At 38.2% G+C, this 27,875-nt stretch overlaps 1 protein-coding gene across 1 annotated transcript; it reads right to left on the reverse strand.

The window, feature by feature from the left end:
* Positions 1 to 27,875, reverse strand: LOC110092578 (indole-3-acetaldehyde oxidase). Its single transcript, XM_020817192.2, has 10 exons — positions 27,572 to 27,875; positions 25,663 to 27,399; positions 17,764 to 18,023; positions 17,056 to 17,265; positions 16,695 to 16,913; positions 15,119 to 16,084; positions 14,924 to 15,019; positions 14,706 to 14,804; positions 14,158 to 14,347; positions 1 to 453 (listed from the first exon to the last, which is right to left on the reverse strand). Exons 1-10 carry the CDS (start codon positions 27,705 to 27,707, stop codon positions 233 to 235), a joined length of 4,134 nt encoding a protein of 1,377 aa, XP_020672851.1. The 5' UTR covers positions 27,708 to 27,875; the 3' UTR covers positions 1 to 232.

Below are 27,875 nucleotides of genomic sequence, written 5' to 3' on the forward strand. Positions count from 1 at the left end.
TAGGGAAATAAAACTTTGATACATTTTGTAACCACAATTTATTAAGAGTACATCCAACTCATGAAGGCCCTGGGCTTGAAAAAGGAAGACAAATAAAACAAAAGGAGAATTGCATTCTACAGCTGCGTTGACAAGCTAAATAACCGAAACGCTGAAAGGAAAAATGAGGAAGAAAGATTCATATATTGTTGTGGAAGCATTTCAGAATTCAAAACCTTATTGTCTGTTATAGTCATGATTGCTGAGCTGCAATAGAGGCTTCCAAGTACCTCTCCACATTGTCCAGCCCACATAGTTCTTTGACCACCGGCATGGTTGCAGGAACCTGCAACTGGAAAACCAGATTAGGTTCTTCTGATCTATTGGTGAAGATATTAGCTCTCGCAGCTTTTATTGCTTCCCTTGTTGCACAGTGGACTGAAGCAGCTAGTAATAGAGGTGGCTCCCCAGAAGCTGCGCAAATTTATTGGAATTATTAAATATAGTTTAGTTTATGTTCATTTGAAAATACCATGGATAGACTGCAGAAGGGTCATACAAGAATATGTTGAAGTGAGCATATAGTCTAAGTTTATATTAATCTGAAACTGCACAATGAAAAAATACAGTACCATAAAATATGTTAACTGTTTTGAATACTGGTAATCTAATGGATAAAAAGTATTCCAGTAAATATTTAGGGGATTGGAAATAATCAGAACAAGATCAAACAACTGAACAAGTTGGTCCAACTTGAAGCTGCCTCTTCTAATGACGAGAAATTATTTGGTGCGGAGTCCGGACATAGCTCTGTGTCCAGACTCTAATTAAATCCTGACACGTGGAGTGGATACGTTGATATTCAATTGAATTTCTTTTTTTTTTTTAATCTTTTTAGCCCGTCCGACCTAACCTAACCTAGAGTTTTTTAATTTTAGGAAAAGGAGTTTAAGGTTGGCACTCAATTTTAAGAAAAAATCTGCAAAAGCTTCCAAAACCAAATATGTAGGACTTTTGTGAAACTTTTGATGCCAACTGAAAAAGAAAAAACGAGGAATGCTGATGAAGATTGAGGAGAGCATTGCATTCTTCGCGGAGATGGCATGCTCACAGGACGCTGAGACTGAAAGGAGTTTTGCAGACGTCCAAGAGGCAAAAAGTTAATCTAGTTGGAGTTGATGCAGGTTTCAAATTTTCGGTAAATTTTTAATTCATCCCAAGTTGTTATAAGGGTTTCCCAAATTTTTATATTTTTTTGCATAGGGTATGTTGTGTAGATAAAATGCCCATGTTAAAACAAAGCGCAGTACTGGACTCAACTTTAGCTGTGCAGAAAAAGTACATCAAAGCTCAATATAAGTGCATTAGTGATATGCAGTAAAAATGCAGTAATACGCAGTAAAAAATTGTGTATTTACTGTGCTTTTAGCCAGTGTGTGGATAAAATTTGGAGCATTTACTGTGCTTTTTTGTATGCTTTTGATGTTGCACTTTCACTGCGTTTTTGCATCGCTTTTACTACGTATTGAAAAGGTGAGTTCAAGGATGAAAAAGAAACATACGAGGTTTACTGCAATTATACCCATAATGCTACTTTTAGTGTGCACAAGAATCACTACAATTACTGGTCAAATTCTAGAAAGATAAAATGCAATGATTTTGTCTATTCAAAATCTGATTTCAAGAGAGAGTTGATCTGAATTCCTAAATGAAATATCGAAAATCAAACACTAGAACAGATTGTCCAGCTATGATTAGGTTTATAGTAGATGAAGCTGGAAATTGAAAGGTGAAAAACTTTATTGATACCCACAATCATAAATTGGCTAGGCTAGCAGACTGACATCTCCCGGGATCATGTAGAAATATTGATGATGAGAAAGCTTTAGTTCTTAAATCAATGACTGAAGCTGGGATAAGAATCATTGATGCATTTTTTTACCTTGCAGATGAAATTGGAGGTATCGAGAATGTTGAATTCTCTAAGAAGGATGCATACAACTTTATTTAGAAAGAGAAGAGAGAAAAGATTAAATTTGGGGACACTAATTATTTGATTCAATTATTTAAAGATCATCAAGTTGATGACAACATATTCGCATGGGACGTCCAAATTAATAAATTTGATAGATTATTAAATTTTTATTAAGTTAATGAGATGGGTATGATAGATTATGACTGTTTTGGATATGTGATTTTTTATACTAATTATAGGCTTAATAAATATAATTAAATTTGTGCATCATTTATCGAGATTAATAATCATTAACAGAAAATTTTGCTAGGGGTGACATTTTTGTCAGAGGAAATAATTGAATCATTTATATGATTGTTGAGGACATTTGAACGAATGGGTGATAAATATCCAATAGCAATATTTACTGATCAGTACCAGACAATGATAGGGCCATAGAAGTTGAATTTCTCACACTCACCATAGACTACCAATGACACATCTAAAAAAGTTCCATCAAAAGTTGGGTGATTCAATAACAACAACAAAGTCAGAGGCCTCTTCTATAAGTGTTTGAGCAAGTGTGACTCTGAAGAGTTTGAAAAAATATTAACTGAAATGATCATGGAAGGAAACCTCCAAAATCATGATTGGTAGGAGGATCTTTATAAGATAAGGAATAAGTCATAAACAACATCCAATAAGGACTGTTTTAGTATGGACATTCTATCCACATAGCATAGCAAGTCTATTAATAACGTGCCATGATATTTCGAAGCCCACAAGTTCTATAACTAATTATTTTCTAGGCTTAGAGTGATGATGACTTGGCACAAGAATGAACAGTATGAGAATTACAAATGCATTCAACTCGAAATAGTTCTTGTAATCAAAAAGCAATGTTCACTATCAACTCTGCAAAAAAAGAGGTCATCCAGCCAATATATGCTGGCATCGCCTCAATTTGCAATATCCCATCCCGTCCACACCCTCTATAGCACTTCTTGTTGCCACACCCAACACTGCTTCTGACTGGGTCTTGGATTCAAGGGCCTCCGCTCACCTAACAAACAACATTGACAACATCTTTCACCCGTCTGATTATCAAGGTTCAGACTTCGTTACAATTGGTGATGATAGAAACGTTTCTATTGCGCACTCTTGTTCTGGCTTACTTCTCACACCCACACGTAATCTTCTACTTCGTAATCTTCTTCATCTACCTCATCCATCTTACAATTTATTATATGTATCCAATCTTGCTAAAAATAACAATTTATCTATTATGTTTGACGCATTTGGTTTTCAAATAAAGGACCGGATGACCAACTCAATAGTTCTCTCGGGACCATGCAGTAACGATACATTCAGATGTATGGGGTCTAGCCCCTTTTCTTTTTGTTCAAGGTTTTCGGTACTATGTTTCCTTTATTGATGATGCATCTAGGTTTACATGGGTATATCCTCTAAAACAGTAATCTGATGTGTTCAATACTTTTGTAAATTTTCATACAACCATTACAAACCAATTCTCGCTCAGAACTAAATATTTTCGCATTGATGGTGGTACCGAATATGTCAATGAAAATTTTCAAACCTACCTTCAATCTCAAGGTATATCCCATTAGCTCAGCTATTCGTATACCCCAGAACAAAATGGCCTCGCTAAGAGAAAGCATCGACATATCCTTGAAACCACTCGAACTCTCCTACATAAGGCTGCTCTTCCTTACTCTCTGTGGCTCGACACTCTCCTTATGGCTGTCTATCTCTTCAACATCCTACCTTACCCTAACACTTCCAAGAAGTCTCCCTATCAACTATTATATCGGAAACCACATCAATATTTTTTTGTTGCGCCTGTTATCCTCCTCTTCCGCCCGCAACAAGCTATTTCCCAAATCTACATTATGCTTCTTCATTGGATATGCCCAATCCTACAAGGGTTACAAGTGTCTTGACCCTACCACTGGACTGGTTTACATATCCCGACATGTTTCCTTCGATGTACAAACCTTTCCTTATCATTATCAACACTTAAATAACATTCCTACACCAACATCCACCCCCTCCGTCAATCCATCTATTCTTCTTCCCACTTCTTTACCTACCACATATGTTAATCAGAACTATACCCAATCCTCTATTGTTCCGACTCCTACATCATCTACCACTCTTTCCCCCTCTCCCTCCACTTCTGAGTTACCCACTTCACCCACCCCACCTCCTCCACCGCCAATTCAACCACCACCCTCCCATCCGATGATAACCAAATCCCAAACAAGCTCCCTCAAACCCCGTCAAATTTTAAATCTTCATTCGATTACTACATCTGATCCGACAACCTACACTGAAGCGGCTAGACAACCACACTGGAGAGCAGCCATGGCCTCAAAATTCTTAGCTCTTCAACAACAAGGCACCTAGGTGTTCGTGCCTCCACCTGTCAACACACCCATATTGGATTGCCGTTGGACTTTTAAAACAAAGAAGCACACTGATGGTACAATTGCGCGACAAAAAGCTAGATTAGTCACTCAAGGAAACAACCAAGAATACAGTCTTAATTATACAGAAACTTTAGCTCTGTCACTAAATTTCCATCTATACGAGTTCTTCTCACCATTATCGTAACCCATCAGTAGCCTCTTCATCAACTTGACATTACAAACATGTTTCTCCATGGTTCTCTCAATGACACAATTCATATGAAGCAACCACGTGTTTTTGAGGACAAGGTTTTTCCCCATCACGTTTGTCTACTCCAAAAATCTCTCTACGGACTCAAACAAGCTCCGCGCGAATGGTTCAATACTTTCTTCTCACATCTCCACTCCCTTGGTTTCTATAAAAGTGTCACCGACCCTGCTCTCTTCAACCTAACACAAAACTCCTCTCATGCTTATCTACACATCTATGTAGATGACATCCTCCTTACAGGAAACAGTTCCTCTCAACTTTTGCACATAATCTACTCTCTTAGCAACAATTTCTCCATTAAACACCTCGAAAATCCTTCCACATTTCTCGGCATACAGATCACCTCACACAATAAGCACCTTCATCTCTCTCAATCCTCCTATGCTCAATCAATTCTTCAACAGGCCGGCATGGACCTATGCAACCAGTTAGCCAACCCTTCTACCACAAAACCCCCCACTACTACTCCTACAGATCTTCCCCTCTCACTCCTAATACCTATTGGCACTTCACTGGCTCCCTTCAATACCTCACCATAATAAGACCTGACATTGCATTCGCCATTAATTCCTTGTGCCAACATATGCATAATCCCTCACCATCTCATTGCTATCTTTTTAAACGTCCTTTTCGCTACATTAAAGGCACACTTCATCTCGGTCTTCCCATATCTTCCTCTTCTCATCAACTATCGACATTCTCCGATGCAGACTGGGCAACGTACGTTGACACCAGGCACTCTACTTCCAGATACTGTTGCTTCCTTGGAGATACACTAATATCCTGGACCGTGAAAAAACAAAAGACGATATTGCTCCTCAACTGAAAAGGAGTATTGCTCGTTAGCAACAGCAACAACAAACGTCATTTGGCTTCGTCGCCTCCTCTCCGACTTTCCTTTTCCTCAAAGTCAGCCCACAAACATAAACTGTGATAACACATCGACCATAGCATTATCCAACAATCCGGTATTTCACGCCCAAACAAAACATATCGACGTCGACTTTCAATTTATATGTGATCACATTCACTCCAAAGAAGTCTGGATTGTTCCTATTTGCACCATTTATCAAATCGCATATATACTCACCAAGCCTCTTCCCACCCCGTGCTATCATCTTCTTAGGACCAAGCTCACAGTTCAACACTCACCGTCAGCTTGCGTGGGCATAACAACAGCCCGCAATTCTAATACCAAAATACACAATACACATTATGTAACTAACATAGCCAATAGAAACGAGACACCTGTACAACACACACCTCACAACTCTATATAAGGCACTATAGATGGTGTACATGGATGATATGGAATAAAGCAAATAGATTCTTCTCCTCTACCTTTCTCTGTTCTTGCTTTCTGTCTTCTCCATTCTTGCTTTAGGTCTTCTCCGTTCTTTAATTGACCTGAACCTCTAATACTACTTGTTGTAGGGATAAATTAAAGTGGTATCAAAGGTGAGCCATATACAATAGTAATTAAACACATTTTCAACATAAAAGCTTAAGCCGGTTGGTGTGTGAGACCTCGTTCCCTTACTGTTCCTCTCTGACTTGGATTTTCCTCCCAGGATCGGCCGGGACGATATTGAGATCGTCTAGGACGATCTGTACTGTTCAAAATATCGTCCTGAGAATAGTTCTGGGAACCGTTAAAATTTTCAGGTCCGAACAAGGCAACTGGAATGGAGATTGATCAAGACTGTCGACGAATCCTTTCACTATTGATATCTGGGGCATCACATGGTGAGGGTCAACCAATTTTTAACTATGACATTGCACAATATAGAAACATGATAATATAACACATCCAATAAAATTGTTATTAAAATGAAGAGACTCCAATAATATACAACAACAACATTAAGCCTTTATCCCATTACGTTTGATCGGCTACATGAATCATTTTTCACCATTGTGTCATGTTAAGAGTCAAATTCTCATTTAAATCTAATGAAGAAATGTCATTTCTAATATTTTCTAACCAAATCTTTTTAGGTCTACCTCTACCTTTCTTTACATAGGCCAAATCTAATAGATATACTCTCCTAACAGGATCATCAGAAGGCCGCCATTTTACATGACCAAACCATCTAAGGCGACTCTCTCTAAACTTATTTGTCATTGGACCTGCTCAAACCTTTTCATGGATATGCTCGTTTCGTATCTTATCTCTAAGGGCAAATCTACTCATCCACCCGAGCATTCTCATCTCAGCAACACTTATCTTTTTTTTTTAACCGGCTAGCAACACTTAACTTAATATTATAGATTCCCATTATATGTGATAAGAAAATATAATTTATTAAAAAAAACTATTGAATTGGGCACTTGCTATGTCTTATCAATTTAGGTTGCACAACAAGGAGTCACCAACTAAGCTGAATGGGATAATTAAGAATGCCAAGATTTATGTGTGCTTCAACTAGGGAGACCATTCTGAAAAGATTATATTACAGAAAGATAGAGGGAACTAATTGAAGATTCTATTGTTGGAGAATTTTTGTATCCTCAAACGGATTGCATATTTTATAATCGAATACGGCATAAGAACATGATATATTACCCCAAAGAGTAAAAATACCATTTTCTTATGGACTCAATAATAAAATTTACAATTATTAACAGAGATTCCCCCACTCGATATTTGGTCGAACGGGGTTTATTAATTTCTGGGGTACAGAAATCCCATAGGGGCAAACCCCTATGGTTAATTACATCCCAAGTTTTAGTGCTTGAGAAAACTTTTGATTAAACTAGTGGTTTTGCTTTTCTTGGAAGTCATTTTAGACATTGGCTAAAGTTTGTTTTTTGTTTTAAAATCCATGAAAGTCTTGTTTAAAGGGTTTTCGGCCTTTAGGAATTTCAAGGATGAATTGATCAACTTAGAATTAGATTTTTGGAGTGAAGTCCAAGGGAAGGTGAGGTAGGAGCACTTGATTCTGAGGGACACTCAGAGGTGCTCAAACTATCCTATGTTGGGTTTTACATTTTAGCAATCTAATTTTGATTTAAGTTGACATTTTTATTAGAATATTGGGGCTTACATTCCTTCAACATATGTTGCAAGAATTGCCAAGATGAGGGCTTATAGGGTGATTTAGAATCAACCATTGCCTCGGACCCTAAGACTAAGGTGAGGACTACCGATAGGTAGTGCCTCGAACCTAAATCTAACGAGTGCAAAGGGGCTTACAAACTACACCTCATAAGAGGTATAGCCTGCCCGACCTCTGGATTTATTGTCCCGCCTGGAAAGGACTACCAGCTAACCCTCCTAATCGCTTTTAAAACCATGTCATCTGGTCTCAATGCAGATGTAGAGTGGGAAGGTTATTTTTATTTGGAAGGTAGGTCTTACAACTTGGCTTTGAGGCCAAGATGCCTAATTATGTGGGTATGCATATGATGACTCATAAAGAAAAAGACTTTTGTTATATAATCCTTAAGTGAGGGCTTTCTATATGCAACACATCTGGGCTATGCATGATTGTTTTAATTTTTAGAAAACTTAGCTCCTTGAAGGGAGCCATGCAAAACTTTCTTACTTATTAAAAAATCGTGGAGCCTAAATCAATTTTTAGATTGATTATATTTTAATGGGTAGAAATCTTATTTTTGTCCTAAGAGCCTACCGTATCAAAAGTCCAAGCCACTCCCAAGCAAAAGCAAAGAAAGAAACATAGGAAAGAGATGCATTTCTATTGCACAACCAGGTAAACAATCAAAGCATGCTTTTATTTATGAATAAAGTACAATGAATGAAAGCAGAGTCCACATTATTACAACCAGATTTGGCAGCTGAGTTGCCTGCCATTATACAACCAGTCAAATTTATAGACTCTACTTGTGGGATTCTTCAGGCTTTTGACTTTTGAATGGACATTAGGCTTCATCTTTGCAGGTGCTTCCTTCTAGTCCACTTCATTCTTTTGCTCCAAACCCCCACAAGTTTGATACAATTACAATTCTATCAAATACATGTTTGAAAAGAAAAGAGACTCAAACCTGCAGTAGATTAGAAGCAGTTTATATAAATAAACATTACATCCAAAATTTGCCTAACACTTAGTGTGCTAAACATTTGCTTCTACCCTATTGGCCACATCTTTGGGGGGTTTTAAGCAGCACATGTCATGCAAGCAGTTTCTTATTTATGAGTGCCCCCCATTTTAGATAAGACCACCTGCAAGAAGAACAAGTATATTTCTACACTATCCACTTAAGGGCAAGTGCCCACAACATAGACAATCCAAGGGCAATCACACCACAACATCAAACACATGCGCAGAAAAGAAAAATCTTAATCATAGTATGCCTAAGGGGCTGTGCACCTAAGTGTGTGAGGCTTGTGTGGCATGTCACACTAAGGGTGTTTGGTTTCATTTTGGAATGAAGATGTTTAATCTTTATCCAACGGTGGTTCACTTTAAGTTGTTTGTGACTTAAAGATTTTATTTGATTTTTAAGTGTTTTATATTTAGGAGGGTTATGAAGAACCCATAAAGTAACCACTACTTACTTTTGGGCAAGCCTGTTACTTATGAATCCTAAGACACAATAATGTAGGCATCCCACCTTTTGGGGTAGATGATTGATTATTGTATCAAAAGGAACCTAAGTAATTTTTAGATGTTTTGGAGTTCTCTTAGTATTTGGATAAGAGAAATATCTATCTAATAGGGTAAGATAGATATGCCTAAGAGGTTTCACTTAGGACTCGGTGAAATCCATCCAATAGAGTAGGATAAACTTCAACAAATTGGATAATTCCAAAGGGACATCTATATGTTTAGCATTTTAAATGTCATAGAAAAATCATAGGAAAATCATTCAATTTGGGTTGAGTAGAGGAAATTACTTAGATTTTGAGTCTAAGAAAGGTGTCAAACATGTAACTTTTGGGCTACATGTTGGAGAAATCTTCTTAGCTTTTGGAGCTAAGAGGAGAAAGATAGAGATCCAACATTTAGTTTTGGGCTAAATGTAGGAGAGCTCTCTCTAGCTTTTGGAGCTAAAGAGAAGAGAAATCTCCAACGACTTTGGAGTTGAAGGAGAGAAAACCTATAGCTTTTGGGCTAAGGCATTACATCTTTTAAGGCTTTTGGAACCTATAAAAGTGAATGGAGATTAGTAGCTTTGAGGCTACAAATCAAAAAGATGTCTCCTTGAATTATTGTATTCAATGAGTTGGATTTCATTTGCTTAATTTTGATTAAGCAAACAAAGGTGAGTCACTTGTTGAATTTAGCTCAATAAGTGAGAAAGATTTGTAACTTTGGAGTTACAAATCAAGAGAGATTATCATTGAACTTTTATGTTCAATGATGGGTATTTAGTTTGCTAAGTTTGGATTAAGCAAACATGAGAAGATGATGTGTAGATTTGGCCTACACGTCAAGGATTCTTTGGGCTTTTAGGTGTCCAATGAGAGGAACTCATTCACCAAATTTGGTTAGGAGAATGGAAGAAAGATAGGAGTTTCTCCTTTGCTTGCTATGGGATTATTTGTTGAATTTGGTTCAACAAATAAATGACTTTGGATTGAACTACTTGTTGATTTTGATTCAACAAATAGGTGACTTGGATTAAGATTGATTCACTCAAACTGTCATACAACTTTTGAGTTGTAGAAAGGAGAAGGGAAGATGCAATTTTGGGTTGCAAACTTCTAAAATCTCTTTGAACATTTGGAGTTCAAAGAGAGAAATTCATTCATCCAACTTAGGTTTGAGAGCATGAAGATGGATTTGGAAGCTCTCCTACAATCTTGGCTTGTAGGAAAGAGGAAATGCAACTTAGAGGTTGCAAATCATAGAAATCCTTTGAACATTTGGTGCTCAAAGAGATGTGTACATTCTCTCAATTTTGAGTTTTAGGAGAATGAGAGGGTCTTCCTACAACGTTTGGATTGTAGAAAGAGGAAAATCATGTGCAATTTGTAGGTTGCAAGTTAGAAGAATTTCCTTGAGCATTTGGTATTCAAAGGAAACGGCACACATTCACTTGATTTAGGGTAAGTGAATGGAGAGATTTTCTACACTTTTGTTTTGGTAGGAGGAAATAATGTGCAACTTAGAGGTTCCACATTCATGAGTGTACTTGAACATTTGGTGTTCAAAGGGGGAATGATCATTCTCCTAGATTTGGGCTTAGGAGAATGAGAGGACTTTCTACAACTCTTAAATTGTAGAAGAGAGAAGCAACAAGCAACATTTGGATTGCATGTTGAAAGGGATTCCTTGGACATTTGGTGTCCAAGGAGGAGTATTCATTTGCCTAATTAGTGGCTAAGCAAATGAGGAAGACTAGGATTTGAATTCCATGTCTAGAGATTATTCATTGGTTTGTGTTCCAACGAATAAATGATTTGATAAAATTCCTACAACTTTGAGGTTGAAGGAAGAAGATGGTTTGTTGGTTTTATGTTCCAACAAAAGGATGGATAGCTTAGAATTTAGTTCCAAGCTACAAAATTTTCATATAATGATAAGTTGGAGTTTTAGAGAATTCCAAACTATCACACATGAGAAGGGAAATGTTTATTTATTAATTTTGTGTTGTTAGCAAACGGAAATGGGACATGCATGAGAGAGGAAATTCCCTCATTTCCCCATAAGTGTTTTGGACTCAATTCGAGGAGGGAAGATAGATTTCCTAAGGCTTTGGAGAGATATCTAAATCAATTTTGACATGATTTAGAAATCCTTGGATAGGGGAGATCTATCCCTATGACTTCTAGGAAACTTAAGATCAAATTTGGTAATGATCTAAGAAAGAACCTAGAATGCGTGCATGTGTAGATGATTCTTTAGATTAGAGAATTTGATAATTGAAAACAATCAAGTATTTGATTTTGCACAATGTTGTACATGAACTTAATCAATAACATGCTTTGTGAGATCTACAACATAGACTTTGGAAAGTCTATGGGAGACCCCACAATGATTTGATGTTTCCAATAGTTGACTAAATTCATCTTCAAGCACTCACAAAACCTCATTGGAGCTCACAAACTTCACCACATACACACTTCTCGCAACTCGTAAGTCACTTTTGCCATGACTCGTACTTGAAAGAAGGGTGCACGCAATTTATAGATGAGTTTTAAGATTGCTACTACATGCTCTAAGTTTTGTATGGTACAAGATATAAGCTTAATTGACTCTTTATATTGTGAGATTTGTTACATAGACATTTGAAAGTCTATGCCTCACAACGACTAGGAAGCCCAAATCAATTAAACTCAACACATGTATTAAACAAAACTCTAGAGGTAACTAATATTATGCATGCAAAAGTTCTCCTAAATTTTTTGTGTCTATTTTTTTTTATGACAATGCATCTAAATGAGAAATGCATGCAACTAGTTACAATCCAAACCTATGCATCATCATTGACTTTGAGGTCAAATGATAGCGTCTACCCTAGGGCATGATTGTGGGTGATGGATTGGGCACAATATGAGTGATATCACATGCATTTGGAGAGTGTTGGATACCAATCCAACAACCCTACGCACATCACCATTCCCTTTTGGCTCTCACATGAGGGCAACTTGGCAAAAATCACCGGATTTTCCCAAGTTTACAAAGAGGACAGCGATCATAGGATTTCGGGGAAGCATAAATTTAAGTTTCTAAAGGACCTAGGGGTTGGGAGCGTCAACCACACAACAATTGGCCTTGGGGGACCCTAGGTTTCACTAAGTTTTAGTGTTTTACCTCACCCGGGTTGTCCTAGCGCTCCAATCCAAGCTCCAAACGCTGTCCAAGCTCCTTTGAGAGCTCCAAACTGTTGTCCAAGCTCCTTTGAAAGCTCCAAACTGCTGTCCAAGGCCTTCCCAAGGAGGAAGACCGCTGTCCCAACGTTCCAAACAGAGAATTTCACTGTTTGAGAGCTTCCAGAGGTCGTTGCTTGCTGTCCAAAGCTTCCGAACAGCAGTTTTCACTGTTTGGAAGCTTTCGGAGGCTGCGTGATTGCTGTCCAAGTCTTTCCGGAGAGGGGATTTGCTGTCCGAACTGCTCTGGACGGCAATTTCTGCCGTTTGAAGGCCTCCGGAGGCTGATTTCTTCGTCAAATGGTCGCCGGAGTTGGCTTGGAAGAAAGGGGAAGCTTCCTACCACTTCTTAGCTGCAGCAAAGGCTGATTTCAGCATGCCTTTGCCCTAGGTTTTGGAAGAGAAGCTCACCAGCAACAGCAAGAATGGATTTTTGCTCTCCAATTGAAGAAAACAAGGTGATAGTAGCAAGAGAGAACTCCCTTCAGTCCAAAGAAGGGGGAGACAGCAATTGGCCGGTCTCCTCTTTTGGCTAGGACACATGCAAGAGGCCTTGGTCGGCCTCTTCCCTTCACCTGATGAGGGACGGATTGAAAGAAAGGGAATGCTTTCTGCCTTGCCTGGTACGGACAAAACGCAAGCAAGGGGAGCCGAGTTCCCCTCCTCCTCCCGCGCCTGGAGATGCACGCAAAGGGGCGAAATGCCCCTCTCCCTCTCTCCCGTGCTCTGTCTGGGACGGAACCTACGGGGGAAGCCGAATGCTCCCCCCCTTTCTCCTTTCGTGTCCTTAGAGGAGCACGTCCAGCCAAAAAAATGCCGCCCAAGTGAACCAATCAGGCCTTCTCACGCGTGGAATGAGGGATTTAGGGCAAAATTCCACAAGAAATCTGAGCCCTTGATCTAAAACTTTGATTCGAAAATCAAATTCAGCCCAAATTGAGAAATTAGGGCTAAAATTGAGTCAGGATTGGACTCGACCCGAACCGATTGGGGTCGGTTTGGGTCCGATCCAGCTAATTTCATGACATTAAGCTTGAATCGACGCCGAATCGCGTCGAATTGAGCTTGACGGGGTTCGATTGATTTTGATTTGATTTTAATTAAATTAAATTGGGTTTAATTTAATTAAATTGAGGCTCAATTCGGATTAATTTTGCCTCGACGATGATCGATTTAGTTGATCGAGCGCGATCGAGCCTAGTCGGGTTCGATTTGGGTCGAGTCGATGCGAAAATATTCGTCAACATCTATTAATAGTGAATAAGCTTTGATTTATACATTTTCTAAGTAAAGGATTCATATGAATTCGTGTTAACACGAGATTGAATACCTAACTAACATGAATGGCGATGAAGAGTTCATAAATCAATCCCAAATCCCAAATATTTGGAATAATGCAATTGATGATGTCAATTATCAAAAAATGAAGCAAGTTGTTGGGGAGTATAGACTAAAGCAAGATAAAAAATAGAGCTTGATATATCAACGGTCAAAATGTTTTAACCCAAAAGCTTAAGCGAATAAAAAAGAACAAGCCATTTGATATTTCTACACCGATATATTTTCACCATTCCTACGTGGAACTAAACCCAAAAGGTCAACACTCTAAGATGCCTTGACACAAGTTGAAACTTGAAGTAGTGCTCCAATGGTTCAATCACTCGTCAGATTTTACAATGTTGAGTGATACAAACCTGGTGAGCTAGATTCTGGTTCAACATCGTTATGGGGAAAGAAACAATACCTTTAGAGGAAAGAACACGTTTTTTATGATGTCCACTATTTAGAATCTCGACATTAAATTTCTTTGGAATGTTGTCAACAGTTGGGATCTTGTAAGTCCATGTCCCATCAGAAATCACTAAACCATCGTAGTTTGATAAGTATTCCTCGCACATGAAGAAACCAATTCCTTGAACAAAAGCGCCTTCAATCTGTTGATGGAAAAATGATAAGAGAGCAGGTCAACCACATATCAATTGCTAAATATGCCAAACATTAACAAGACATGTAAATTAATTTATGGTCATCGACAAGTGTGGGCAAATGATAAATTTTCAAATATCACAAATCTTGTTTATTACAAAGAGATGAACAAAATGTGCTGCAAGTTTGTTGCACTCATAAGGCTATGAAGTAACCTGCCACTTTTTTCACACAAATCAAAATTGTGAAATGCCAGATTATTGAGAAGCAAAGGCAGAAGAAAAGAATTAAACGTTCTTTTGTCTCCTTAAATGTTTCTTTTGAACGCAATTTATTCAGAAAACACCTTAGCATAAATAGAGATACCTGCCCCAGATCCACAGCAGGATTTAGGCTCTGTCCACAGTCATAGATTATATCAGTCTGCAAAATGGTAGTGGCTCCAGTAAGAAGATCAACCTCCACCTGAAAAGGCACATAAATTCCAGATGATCTCCATAAGAGCAAATAAGAGGCAATTGACGATGCTATAAACACATTAAGTTTAATAACAGAAGCAATATCCTAAAGAAACGTAGCTGTACCTCACTCACAGCAGCACCATAATTCAGGTACCTGTTAGAACCTTCATCTGGAACCCAAAGAGTGCTTGCTGATAAGTTCACTGATTGAAGACTTGCCTGTAATAAGAAGAGAACAAATTAGTTGGACAGCAAAACTAGAATGTGCGACAACAAAGACAAACTCCGCTTAATGGATTCTAAAAACTTAAGATTTACCTGGAAAATCAAATTGTTCCAAGAAATTGAGCCCGTTTGCTCTTGTAACCTGTCCTTTAGAGGCTTCAGCCTGTCAACCAAGACACTGCAAGCACAACGAACAGCCTCACAGCATGACTCAGATGTGGTGCTCCCAGCAGTCCATCCTCCCTGGATCAAACTTAAAGTATCGGCTTGAATAACCCTTATTCTCTCAAGAAGATCTGGAATATCATTTCCCCATAATTCTCCAAGAGAAAAAGCAGCCATCTGCTTCACTTTTGTCCATAGCCCTTGACCCAACTCAATTCCTCCAACCTCCACAACAACTGAACCATCTTTGAGGATGCCCACTTTTCCGGGGGTTGGCCTAACTGTTACTGGATAGACTATGGGTACACATGAAATTCCCCGCTTCTTCCACAAAGAAAAGCTATTTAAAATTTGAATTTTTGTCACACGATGACTATAAATTGTAGATGTAACCAGTTTATCAAACAAAGATGGCAATGTGTATTCAGAAGCTTCTGTTTCAAATTCTCTATAGTAATACTCGAGACTCTCGATGCTGTGAAGATTTTTCTTTCTAATCAGGTATGTGTCAATATGGAGGCTTGATGCGACATGTTCAATAATAGCTTCGGCAATAAAAGATCCCTGCAAATCCCCGGGCGCCCTCATTGCTGATTTTGATGGAAGATTTGTCTTACAAAGCTTGATATCAAAAGAAAGAGCACCCCAGTTGTATTTCTTCAAAGCTTCAATTACAGAACGTGCTATTAGTGGGCTGTAATCTAGAAAGATGCCAGCATCTATTAACAGATCGATATGTAAAGCTGTAATTTTTCCATCAGACTTGAAACCCACTGAGTACTTTATATTCATTGGATGCCGTCCTGCATTCATTATCATATCAGTTTTACGATCAACATACATTCGGACAGGACGCCGTAGCTTGTACGCTGCCAAAGCACAAGCAGTTGCAACCTAAGCATCAGAAGAATTTTAACTGTTAATGATATGGCAAAGGAGTCCAAATTAAGGATTAAGGCTTGGTACAAGCCCTGACTCAATCAAGCTAGTTCAACAAGGAGATACAACCATTTAATTTTTGTCATTTAAATTTATTTTATGATTACAGACTTATTCTCTCTTAATTAGATTGAATTGTCCTGTTGATAATCGTAGGTTTGAATTAAAGTTATCAAGCAGGACTGGAATCAATCTAATTAGGATCAGTTTCTTTGGAAGTTAAATTGTATTTCTATATTCTATTAATAGAATACAAAAGATATCTAATAAATTAGCTTTGAATGAAATCAGAAATTATTCCCTCAATCTATCTATTCTCATGTCTTCTTTGGAAGTTAAATTGTATTTATATTTTCTATTAATAGAATACAATGCTATCTAATAAATTATCTTTGAATGAAATCAAGAATTATTCCCTAAATCTATTTATTCTCATGCCTTCTCGAATCTTCCATTTGGCCTTTCACTTTCTTTCCCTGTGATATCAATTCATGAAACTTTACCGCTTAGTTGAGGTCAGGACAAACTAAAATTGGTGCCTTAAGGTAAAAGTCAATGTACCCACAGGTACTGCTTTTGTTGCCTTGCCACCAAAACCTCCTCCAACTCTTCTTGTTATCACACGAATATTGTTCACTGGGACACCAAGGCACTTGGCAATTATAACACCAGTATCCTCTGGAAATTGAGTAGAACTGTACACCACCATACAATTATCCTCATCTGGTACTGCAAGAGCTGTTTGTGTCTCCATGTAGAAGTAATATTGAGAAGGGAGTGTAATCTGGAGATTGTTATGGAAGATGGCTGGATTAGTACAATTACACAAGGAAAAGTTCTAGTCAAGTAAACGAATAATTACTAACATTTTTACTCGAGTAAAACTGGATAATCTTTACATGAACATTTTTAGTTAATAAAAGTACCTCAGCGGAGAGAATCTTGTGATCAGCTTCTAGCATTCCTTTGCCGAAATCGCCAACTTGCTCCGGACAAAAAAAAGGGGGTACGTCAAAGAAGCTGGATCTTTGCACAGCCTCTCCCATGGACAAAATAGGAGGTTCCAAACCCTCTGTGCTGTAGTCAACAAGAACTTGTTTAGCTCCCATGTTGGCAAACTGTTGTGTTTCTGCAATCTAACCCCATTACAAGATTAGTGTAAACATGGAACTGACCAGAAAAAGACATTTCAGCTCACTAATGACATGTTATACAAAATTGGGTCATAGTTCGTTTTCAATTATGTCCGGTTTGATAATTAGTTCTAGTTCATACTACTTTTTAATAAGCTCATATATTTAACAAGCTGAACAAGAACAAGGCCTTGTTCGATTGTTTTTGCCCCGATAATAACTTTATTATGCTTTTAATACATTAAAATAGTGTAAATATATGTATAAATATGTGACAACATGTAGATTTTATAGTTTATATAGGACTTCAAAATAAACTATATGTTCATGACCAACAAGTGTATAGTTTGATAAGTCAATAAGCAGAATACAAATGAAAAAATATGATTCATTTGCTTTACGAGCCAAGCTGAAAAACACTTGAGCTCACCCAAAGCTTGGCTCATTTACATCCCTACATTAAAAAATAATAAAAATAATAATAAAAAAGAAGCTATATACCACAACACCCAGTGGCTGACCAACATGCACAGCAAGAGAATCTGCAAATAATGGATCCACTCCAAGCAAGTTGCAACAACCAATATTTCCCCCTCCTTTGGGGATGTCTGCAGCCGAAATAACAGTGATAATTTTTTGTGTCGCCCTTGTGGCTTTGAAGCTAATGTCGGTGATGCGAGCTAATGGTCTTGTACTGATAATGAAAGCTCCAAAAAGACAGTCTTTCGGAGAAGGAATGTCATCCACATAGATTGCCTCACCTGAATGATAAAAAAGAAACAGCAACACAATTAAAAGTTATCTTAAGAAACTATATGCCTAAGCCTCAATGCTTTGTTATTGTAGAGTGATAATAATCAGAAAATTTAACAGAAACACCTTTTTTATTAATGCTTGAAGAACCAATAAAAAAACTCAATTATCATCGGTTTGTCCAAGTCACAATTATGGAGGTTAATAATTCAAGTGGTAAAAAAATCACAAAGAAAGTGCAGTAACTGCTTGATGAAGTGAGAATTGATTTAAGAAAATATAGTGTAAGAGTTTGAACAAAGAATTTTGATTTTCAGAAATATTTGTAAGCCAATCTAGTAAAAATTTAACAAGAGATAATGGAGGGTAAACTGCTATTCAAATTCAGTGAGCAATTGCACTTGTCTTTTGACCTGTTTCACTTTGCCCCTAAAGATATTATTAAGTTCGAGCAAGATTTTTAAGGAAATGAAAGTAATTTTTCAAGGTTGTCAGCCCTCCAACACTAAGGCCATGGAAAATCAACATTCATCTAAGCTAGCCTAAGAAATTGATATGCTTGCTAAGAAAATGTCAGCTACTTAAAATAGTAGGAAGAGAATAGCTAAAATATCACCAAAGGCCTTAACGTCTCGTCCTTCTATTTGCAAAAGGCTAACTTTACATAAGGTCCAAAAATTCGGTGAAAAATAGACAGCTTTGACTCCAACTATAATTGAGCAGATAGCAGTAGTGAATAAAATCAATCAGTTCAGCCTTTAATTCGGTTAGCAGTTGTACTTGTCTTTTGACCAGTTTCACTTTGACCCAAGAGATATTATTAAGTTCGTGCAGGATTTTAAGGATATGAAGATAATTTTTCAAGGTCGTAAGCCCTCCGACACTACGGCCCTAGAAAATCAACATTTTTGTTACACTTTTGTATGGAGTGAGATAGATAGAAGCAAAGATCTTCCCTCTTTTGTTTGTTTTTTGTCATGGAAAGATAATTTTCATACCTGCATGTAATCTTTTTTACTCTTTTATGCTTTTTAATTAATGCAACATGCAACTTTCTAAGAAAATCAAAATTTCTTTGAAAATGTCTTAGAAATTAATATGCTTGCTAAGAAAATGTCTGCTACTCAAAATAGTAGGAAGAGAGTGGCTGAAATATCACCAAAAGCCTTAGCCTTTCGTCCTTCTATTTTTAGCATATTGGCTTTACTTAAGGTCCAGGAATTTGATTAAAAATATACAGCTTTGACCCCAACTATATTTGAACAGATAGCAGTGATGAAATAAAATTAGTCAATCCAACCTTAAAGTTCTGCCAATTCAACCAGCTTCATAAAAGTCTTTTCATTCTAGTCAATATGAGGGTGGGAGCAATCCTAACCAATTCTCACTAGGTCTCAAAGAAGAAAGAAAAATAGGATTGATGTAGAACTACATGAACATATGATGCTACTAACTTTGAAATTACACGCTTATGAGTGAGCAATATCAAATATTCGACTTTCTACGACTTAAATAAAAGATTGAAAACAATAAAGCAGTGATTATGCTTAGACAATTGATTACAAGACAAAGTTAGGAGCACAAAATAATCAAATCAATTAAGCTTTGCTTAACGTGGGGTTTTCAAAGAAAATCCATCAATTAACAATTAGAATAGTCACTATTAAGAGCCCTCACACATGCTCATATTAGAGGGTTAGGCAGAGAAGCTTTCATAATTTCGATGATGCCACAATAGGGGAGTTAGAAGATAAAAGGGTTCAGAGGAGATTTCACCTTCTTCAAATTTCTGAACTTCGCTCCAATGCTCCTCAGGATCCGGGCGATGATCGTCTGTGGGTTCGCTTTGAAGTAAACACTCCTTATAATCGACAAGAGATGATGGGTTCAAGGGATTTGAATGTGGCCGGCCAAGGGAGGAGAGTTCTCGTCTTCCTCAAGAGAAAGTGCAAATTAGGGTTAACATTTTTGGAGGAAGGGGTGAGGATAGGGCCGGCCATCCAAGGGGGGAGTAAACATAACAAGTAAATTTCATATTTGTGGAAATATGGTAGGGGAGACACAATTAGGGAAATCAGGAATTAATTTCAGCAATTAACGAATTCTGAAATTAATTTTGGGAAAGATTGATGATGGGGACATCAGTTGGAAAGTCTACCGTCGACGTGGCCGTAGACCTACGGCCACGATCTATCTGATGTACTTTTGATTTTAGTATTGTTATTTTCTTATTGATGTACTTTAATTTCTTATGGATGGAATTTATTTCAGCATTTTTCCCTTTTTACCCTTGCTTGAGGGATTGAGTCATGTAGCCCTTGAGGGCATTTGAGTTCTTTTGCTTTAAGTCATTGTAATAGGCTATTTATAGCCTTCATCTTGTACTTTTGGAGCTAATAAATGATATTGAAGAAAATTTCCTGCATTTTGTCTTCTTGAAGCTTTTGTGTGGAGCTTGAGAGTTGAGAGTTTGGTGGAGCCTAGGAGAGGCCACCCGTCGTACCCAACAGTCACCACCGGTGGCTCTTGGTTTATCCTACTCCCTTGTTTCCCCTCTACCCAACGTCCATCGCCGGCCATTCCCCACCACCAATCACCACCTCCTAACCTCACCACCCAAGCTCAATCTCCCCAAAATCCGCCCCCTCCCATTCATCCCGCCGGCCATCTCCTTAATCGCCGGCCTCCCCTACATCTACCACTCCACTCCCATTAATTACCGGCTCCCTTGCCGCCACCTCATGTATTTTCAAATTTCGAAATTTGAAAATTTTGATGAGTGAAAGTTTCCAAATTTGTCCGGTGCCAAATTAGGAAAGTTTCAATGATGTTTCAATTTCAAATTTGAATTGAAACGGATTTGAAATCTTTCTTCATTAATTTGTTAGAGCGAATTAGGAAACCCATTACACTCTCCCAAATCCCTTTCCCCTTACTATGTCGTCGGCCCCCCTTAGTGGTCCCCCCTCCTTTAATGCTTCATTAAGGCTCCTAATTATATGTCTTTGAAATTCAAATTTCAGAAAGTTTCCCTCCACTTCTACTTAAAATCTGAGAATAATTTTGTTATGGAGATTATAACAATTGTTCTTCATCCCATTTAGTTCTCTCCTAACCCTAGCTTCTTCCTCCCTCCCACCGCCATCTCTCTCCCTCTATCACTCTTGGTCTTTCTCTCTTTACATGATAATGATGCATGGCCAATCCGGCGTTTAATTCCTACTTCGCATCCAACGGCCAAGGCATCGTGGATCTTCTCAAATTTCCTTCGTCGGCGTGATTCAAATCATTGACGGATCCCTAGAAATTCCGTCCTCCCGTGGTAGTCGTTGAAGGAGTACTATTGGAAGGTACGTGGTGAATTACGACGTTTCTCCGAGAAGGTGATTTTCTTCCTTGACTCATTTACTTTCAAATTCTACTTTCTTTGTGAGAAATTGTTCAAGCAAGAGATTGTGTCTACTCATCGTCATCCACTAGTATTCGTAGGATTTGTTACTTCTTTGCTTTTGGATCTCGTTGTTAAATGAAGATTAAGTTGGAAACTACTCCGCATGCAATGCTTTATTTTTCCTACGTGTTTTGATTTCGTTTAGTCTCTTGCGTAGTTTAGCCTAAACGGGAGTGACCATTTATTAGTTTTACTTTGTTGTTTTAATCATGAATAACGAAAATCTGAAATTATTCTTAAAATATTTTGTGCAAGTTTTCGATTTATGCATGTAGTCCTACATCATTAGGGAGGAATTAATTGGAAGGAGCAAAAGGGGGAAGGGAGAGGAAGAGGGGGCGGCGACTAGGTTGATGGGGGGAGGTGATTTGGGGAATTAAAAGGATTACCAAATATATAATGTTAAATTAAGAAAGGAGAGATTATGGCAAATCCCTAACTAAATTTAATTTGGCGTGATTGTGAAACTTTCTTAAGATAAGTCATATTATTTTAGGAAAGGAATTTCAAATTCAAAATAGATTGAAATATGAATTTAAGACCTTCCTAATTTAAAATACGTCATTAATGGAAAGTATCAACTTTGTGATTTGAAATTTGGAGGCAAGGGAGGGGGTGATGTGGCCAGTGGCTAGGAGAAGGGGAAGGGTTTTAGAGCCAGCGGCTAGGAGGGGTTTTTGGGGTTGGGCCGGCGGCTAGAAGGAGGAGAGGGGGTTTGGGCCGGCGACTAGGAGGAGGAGAGGGGTGGTTTTGGGCTGGCGGCTAGGAGGGGAGAAGAATCATGAGTTCGGACACTTCCTGCGACTGATGGATAATGCTTTGCCCTCACCTAGGAACTTCATAGTTTGCCTCAAGATTCATGCTTGATTAAAACAATTTTTAATGACAATTTAATGACATATCATTGTTAAATCTCAGTCGTCCCTTAGCATATTGATCCCACGGCTATGATGGGGATCCGTGGGAGGCTCACCTGGATCACGCCGATCTCTTTTCATAGTTAGGTGGTTGATTTAGAAAGGATTATATTAGGTCAATAATGCAAGATTTTGTAATTGATTTATTTCTTTATTAGAGACTTTGTATAGATCTATAAATAGGGTTATATTTGTACAATAAAGTTAAGCTTTTCCCTCTCGGCTCTCTAAATTTAGCATTGTATCAAAGCAAGGTGTCTTTATTATCGTTACAATCGCCAAATCTTCGTAAGGGAAGATACGAATGAAGCAGACAGGGCAGCCTTCATTGCCGCAAAGATTGATCATCGAACAAGTTGGCTTCGTACCTTCAGCCCTCCCTGCGTGTAGTCCTCCCGAGCATGCCTATCGAGCGCATAAGGTCTTCTGCGTGCAAGCTGAAAGCCTGCTGAAGGTCAACTGGAAGAGTTGACAAGTTCTCGGGTATACCTTAGGGCACTTGTTCGCCGATCGAGAGAATCGAAGGGATCGGACAAACATCCGCTTGCATAAACTCGAACCTATCGACTAAAAGAGTCGATAGGAGGAGAGAACTCATGTGCATCTTTTGAAGAAATCAAGCGGACGTACAAATCGGCTGGAAGGCTCAAAATGAAGTCTCCTATGTTTCTTTTGGAAGAATCATCCGAACACGATGAAGCTTGTGGCTAGAAGACTCGGCCCGACGAGAAAGTTGATCTTGTGTATGGACCGAACCAAACAGGAGCTTCTATAACTTATAGATAGCCTTCAGTTTTATGATTCAACACCACAATGTCTGAAATTAATTCTTCCCAGACTATGAACCAAATCGAAGACTACTCTATGGTGCACTGAGGACTGGGTGATCTCCAAAGTATGTAACCTTCGTATCGCCTATATGGGAAGAATTATTTGAATTGATCTCAATTTGTAAAGACATGAAAAAAAGGAAGATAAATCACCTCTTTGGAGTGGGACAAAATAAGTAGATCTTAATTTTTGGGCATGGGATGAAGCAGACGCCATGATTATGTCATAGTTGTGAAATTTCATGACTCCAAAAATTAGTGATATATTTATGTTCATATCAACTGTTAAGGACATATGAGATGTCGTCAAACAAACCTTCTCAAAAGCTCAAGATGCCGCCCAAATCTTTGAAATAAGGTTATGGTGGGAAGCACAAAACAATGAAGCAAAACTGTGATGGAATATGTCATTCTCCTTCAAAATCTATGGCAAGAACTTGATCACTACAGATGCATATAAACCAAGTGTTCAAAAAATGATGTTATCCTGGAAACTTTATTGAGAAAGATAGAATATATGATTTTTTTACATAATTAAACGCATAATTTGATCAGGTGAGTGTCCAGATCCTTAGCAAAGATGAGACACCTTCATTAAATGAGATCATTTATCTCATTCGGGCTGAAGAAAGATGACGAGGGATAATGCTAGAACCAAAGGTTATTGAAAGTTCAACAATGGTGACAACCAGAGAAGCACCATAGAAGGAAAAAGGTAATGACTCCTCAAAATTTAAAGACAAATATTCTCTTTGGTGTAGTTAATGCAAGAAATCAATACATACAAAAGAGACATACTGAAAGATACATGAAAAAAACCCAGCAAAAAATGGAACCAAAAAAGTGGACAAAGGAATACATCACAATTTAACACTACAACAAGTCAACCCATCCCAAAAACATAGTCCAGCCTCAAAGAGCTCAATAAAGAAGATAATAATAAGCTAAAACAACTCCTGGTATCCCTTGAAAAATCATCTGCATCTTCTTCTTTTGCACTTTCAGGTAAGTTTTATGTTTCCATTGGATTAAGTGCTTCTAGAAATTATTTGAAAGGTTTATTGATCATTAACTCGGGAGCTACAAATCACATGACACTCCACTGCCCATTTTATATTCATTGCCCAAGTGATAAAAAAATCACCACTGCTAATGGTTCTCTTACAACAATAGTAGGACAAGGAGACATATCATTATCTCTCTCTCACTCTAAAAAATCTATTACATGTACCTCAATTATCCACAAACCTAATGTCCATATAAAAACTTACCAAAGATTTGTGGGAAAATTGATTTAACTTTCTCACACAAGATCAGATATGGCATTTGCGGTAAGCATGATCAGCCAGTTCATGCAAAATCCAAAATAAACTCATATGCAAGCTGTAGACAGAATACTGCACCACCTTAAAGGGAACCCAGAGATAGGGATTCTCTTCAGAAGAGATTGGAATAACTCCATAAGCATATATTGATGCAGATTACACAGGATAACCAGTAAATAGGTGATCTACCTTAGGATACCGCACATTCCTTGGAGGAACCTTTGTTACATGGAGAAGCAAGAAACGGAATGTGGTGGCAAGATCTAGTACAAAAGTAGAATACAGAGCTATGACCTTGAGAATATGTGAGCTACTATGGATCAAGATGATTCTAAAAGACCTAAAAATAAAGTGGGAATGATCCATGAAGCTATAATGTCATAAAAAAACAATAATAAGGATAGCTCACAATCCGATTTAGCATGACAAAACCAAACATATAGTAGTGAACAAACATTTTATAAAGGAAAAATTAATTAGTGGCCTTATATGTATCTACCATGTCTCATCAAAAGATTAGCTTATAGATATTCTTACCAAGGGACTTGATAGTTCGGCCTTTTTGGGAATGATTACCAAGTTGGAATGACAAATATGTATTCCCAGCTTGAGGGAGAGTGTCCACAGATTGATCTCACGGCTAGGATGGGGATCCGTTGGAGGCTCACCTGGATCACGCCAATCTCTGAATTTTGTAAATGATTTATTTATTTATTAGAGACTTTGTATAGATCTATAAATAGGGATATATTTGTGCGATAAAGTTAAGCTTTTCCCTCTCAACTCTCTAAATTCAACAATCACAAACTTAGATGCAATGGTTTGGCCATTCCCATTGCTACATGAAGGTCACAAGTTTGAATCATGAAACCACTGCTTTCTAAATAGCAAGCATAAACCCTCCTCGAGCAAGTACTTGGAAGCAAACCAGTGCTCAAGGCCTGCTTCTTTTTAAAGTATTTACGAAGTAGATGGTACATTAGGGCTGCACTTTTTTTTTTTTAAATGCCGCGTGCCAAAGCATAAATCTCAAGATCTTGACAACAATATTCAAGTTTTTTTTCCAAATAAGATAATTGCACACATCCTTCCAAATCAAAACTAAATTTAAAAGTAGGAAGTACCAGAAGATTGAAGCTCAGCACCAACTTTCTTTGTTGGCCCACCAATGGGGCGATGCTGTGTCCCATAAGACAATAGTTGTTTTGAGGATAAAAGCAGATCATGATTGCCGAAGCATTCACCACTACTATCATCAAAATTCTCTGCAGGTGCAGGACCATTAGATAAACTTAATTCTTCAATTCCTTTCATGTCTTTACAAAGCGGAAGAAGAAAATCAAATAAGAAAGCAGCAGCTAAACTTGACCTATAAGCACGATGTGCAGTGCCTTGTTTAGGTACAATAATCTTCTTAAGCAGTATAATTGCTTCAAGTAAAATGGCTGATGTGCAAGGCTTGCCAATCAATAATTTTTCAACATCCCTAGCCCTTATTGCGTGTGCGCTCCCGTATGCACCAAAGGCCAACTTCAGATTATCTATTATAATATGATCAGAATTTTTATCTGCAGAAGTGTGAGCTAAGAAAGCAGAATTGAGATATGCAACTGCATTTCCCAGGGGTCTTGGTGCTGCCCTGTAGGTTTCAAATAGCAGTTTGGATTCAACAGAACCATTGGTGTCTGAATTTGAATTGGGAGATGAAGTCCAGGATGGAATGTGGATGCTCAGAAGAAGGGTTCTGTGATTCATTAAGGGGGGCATCTCTAAGAACTCCTCCAATTTAACGGCCAATCTTTTTGAATCTGTTTGTAAACAGACAGTTGAATCAACAGCTATCAGTGCGGTGGCAATGTCTGATGGGAGCCCCTTCCTTTGTGCCAGTATCAGATTTCCTCCTATACTTGCAGTATTGCGAACAAATTCTGAGGCCACCTTGGTCAAGTGCTCCGCAATTTTATTAAAAACCAAGCTCTTTCTTTCTTCTTTCAGTACTTCAATAGCCCTTGAAACTGTCACAGTTGCACCAATTTGAATGCCTTTGTCATCACATTTGATTGAAGAAAGCTCAGGAATTCCTTTTAGATCAATGAATCTATCATACAGGTCATCCTCCTTATAGACACCAGAACCAGTATTGCCAGCAACCATTTTGACCATGCTACCATTAAATTCTTTTGAATTCAATAGCTTATAAACATTATCAACAGTCTTAGGGTAATGCCAAGAATCGTCCGCCAAACTTGCCGGCATGGCATTAAAGCAGATATCCAGTTGTGTTTTGTTTCCATTGACTGAACCATTTGGAAGTGCTGAATTGCAATTCAAAACGGACTTGATTTCCGACTTTAAGAACTCTGGGAAAGTAGAAGCAACAGTAAAAGAGGGCAACTTCTCAACACTTGCAGAGTTTTCCCCTTTTTTCCAGAATGCATTGAGACCAAGATCTTCTAAATCCACATCTGCAGCAAAACTCTTGCAGGCATCAACAATTGGCCTGTAACCTGTACATCTACAAAGATTGCCCGAAATGGCTTTCTGAGCTTCAGTAACAGTGAGTTTTGAGAAGCCAGAAGGAGGAGCTGGCCTTTCACTTTTCTCAGCTTTTATTAGAGCAGAGTAAAGAGACATGCACATGCCAGGAGTACAGAATCCACATTGCGAAGCATGAAAGCCAGAAAACCTTTTGTGAATAGAATGGAAGCCATCTTTAGCATTTCCTAGGCCCTCAGCAGTTGTGACTGAACAAAAGTTTATGCTGTAGATAAGAGTGAGACATGAGCTAATTGCGAATTCTTCTACTTGTTCGCTCACTGGATCATATGTTCCTAAGAGAACTACACAAGCTCCGCAACCACCTAAGAAATGCAGAACATGCATATTAGCCAAGTTTAAAAAATCCAAAACCCTAAAACCCGAATTCATGGATAAAAATCCTTCAACAAAATACTCAAAACTCCACCTTTCATCAAAGCTCAAATAAACACAGACTATAAATTTCCTTTTTCGAATGGAATAAAAAAGCATCACCTTCTCCGCATCCAAGCTTTGCCCCAGTAAATCGAGTCTGCGTTCGCAGAAATTCAAGCAAAGTAGTTGAAGGATCGACCTTTTCCAGCTCAAATCTCTGGCCATTAACCGCAAACACCAAACTCTGATTCTGCATTCTCTTACCCTGCTCAATGTCCACCAAATTTCAAGCAATCACAAAGGAGGCTTTTGTAGAAGCGGACAAGAAAACGACGCCATAGCCATTTGACGGCGGTCAGCCAGCCGGCCAACTTGCCAATCAGCTGTCAAGGAGAGAAAAGGAGAAGAAATTTAGTCCGCGCGG

This window comes from Dendrobium catenatum, unplaced genomic scaffold (genome assembly GCF_001605985.2).
Source record: "Dendrobium catenatum unplaced genomic scaffold, ASM160598v2 fragScaff_scaffold_1602, whole genome shotgun sequence".
In the NCBI taxonomy this organism is placed as follows: domain Eukaryota; kingdom Viridiplantae; phylum Streptophyta; class Magnoliopsida; order Asparagales; family Orchidaceae; genus Dendrobium; species Dendrobium catenatum.

Bases quoted from the DNA above. Each gene is read 5' to 3' on its own strand.
- LOC110092578 (XM_020817192.2), bottom strand. From the start codon at position 27,707: ATGCAGAATCAGAGTTTGGTGTTTGCGGTTAATGGCCAGAGATTTGAG. The intron at 27,400-27,571 runs GTGATGCTTTTT...TGCATTTCTTAG, and splicing joins AAAGCTTGGATGCGGAGAAG to GTGGTTGCGGAGCTTGTGTA. The intron at 14,805-14,923 runs GTACAGCTACGT...GTGCCTTTTCAG, and splicing joins ATGGTGCTGCTGTGAGTGAG to GTGGAGGTTGATCTTCTTAC.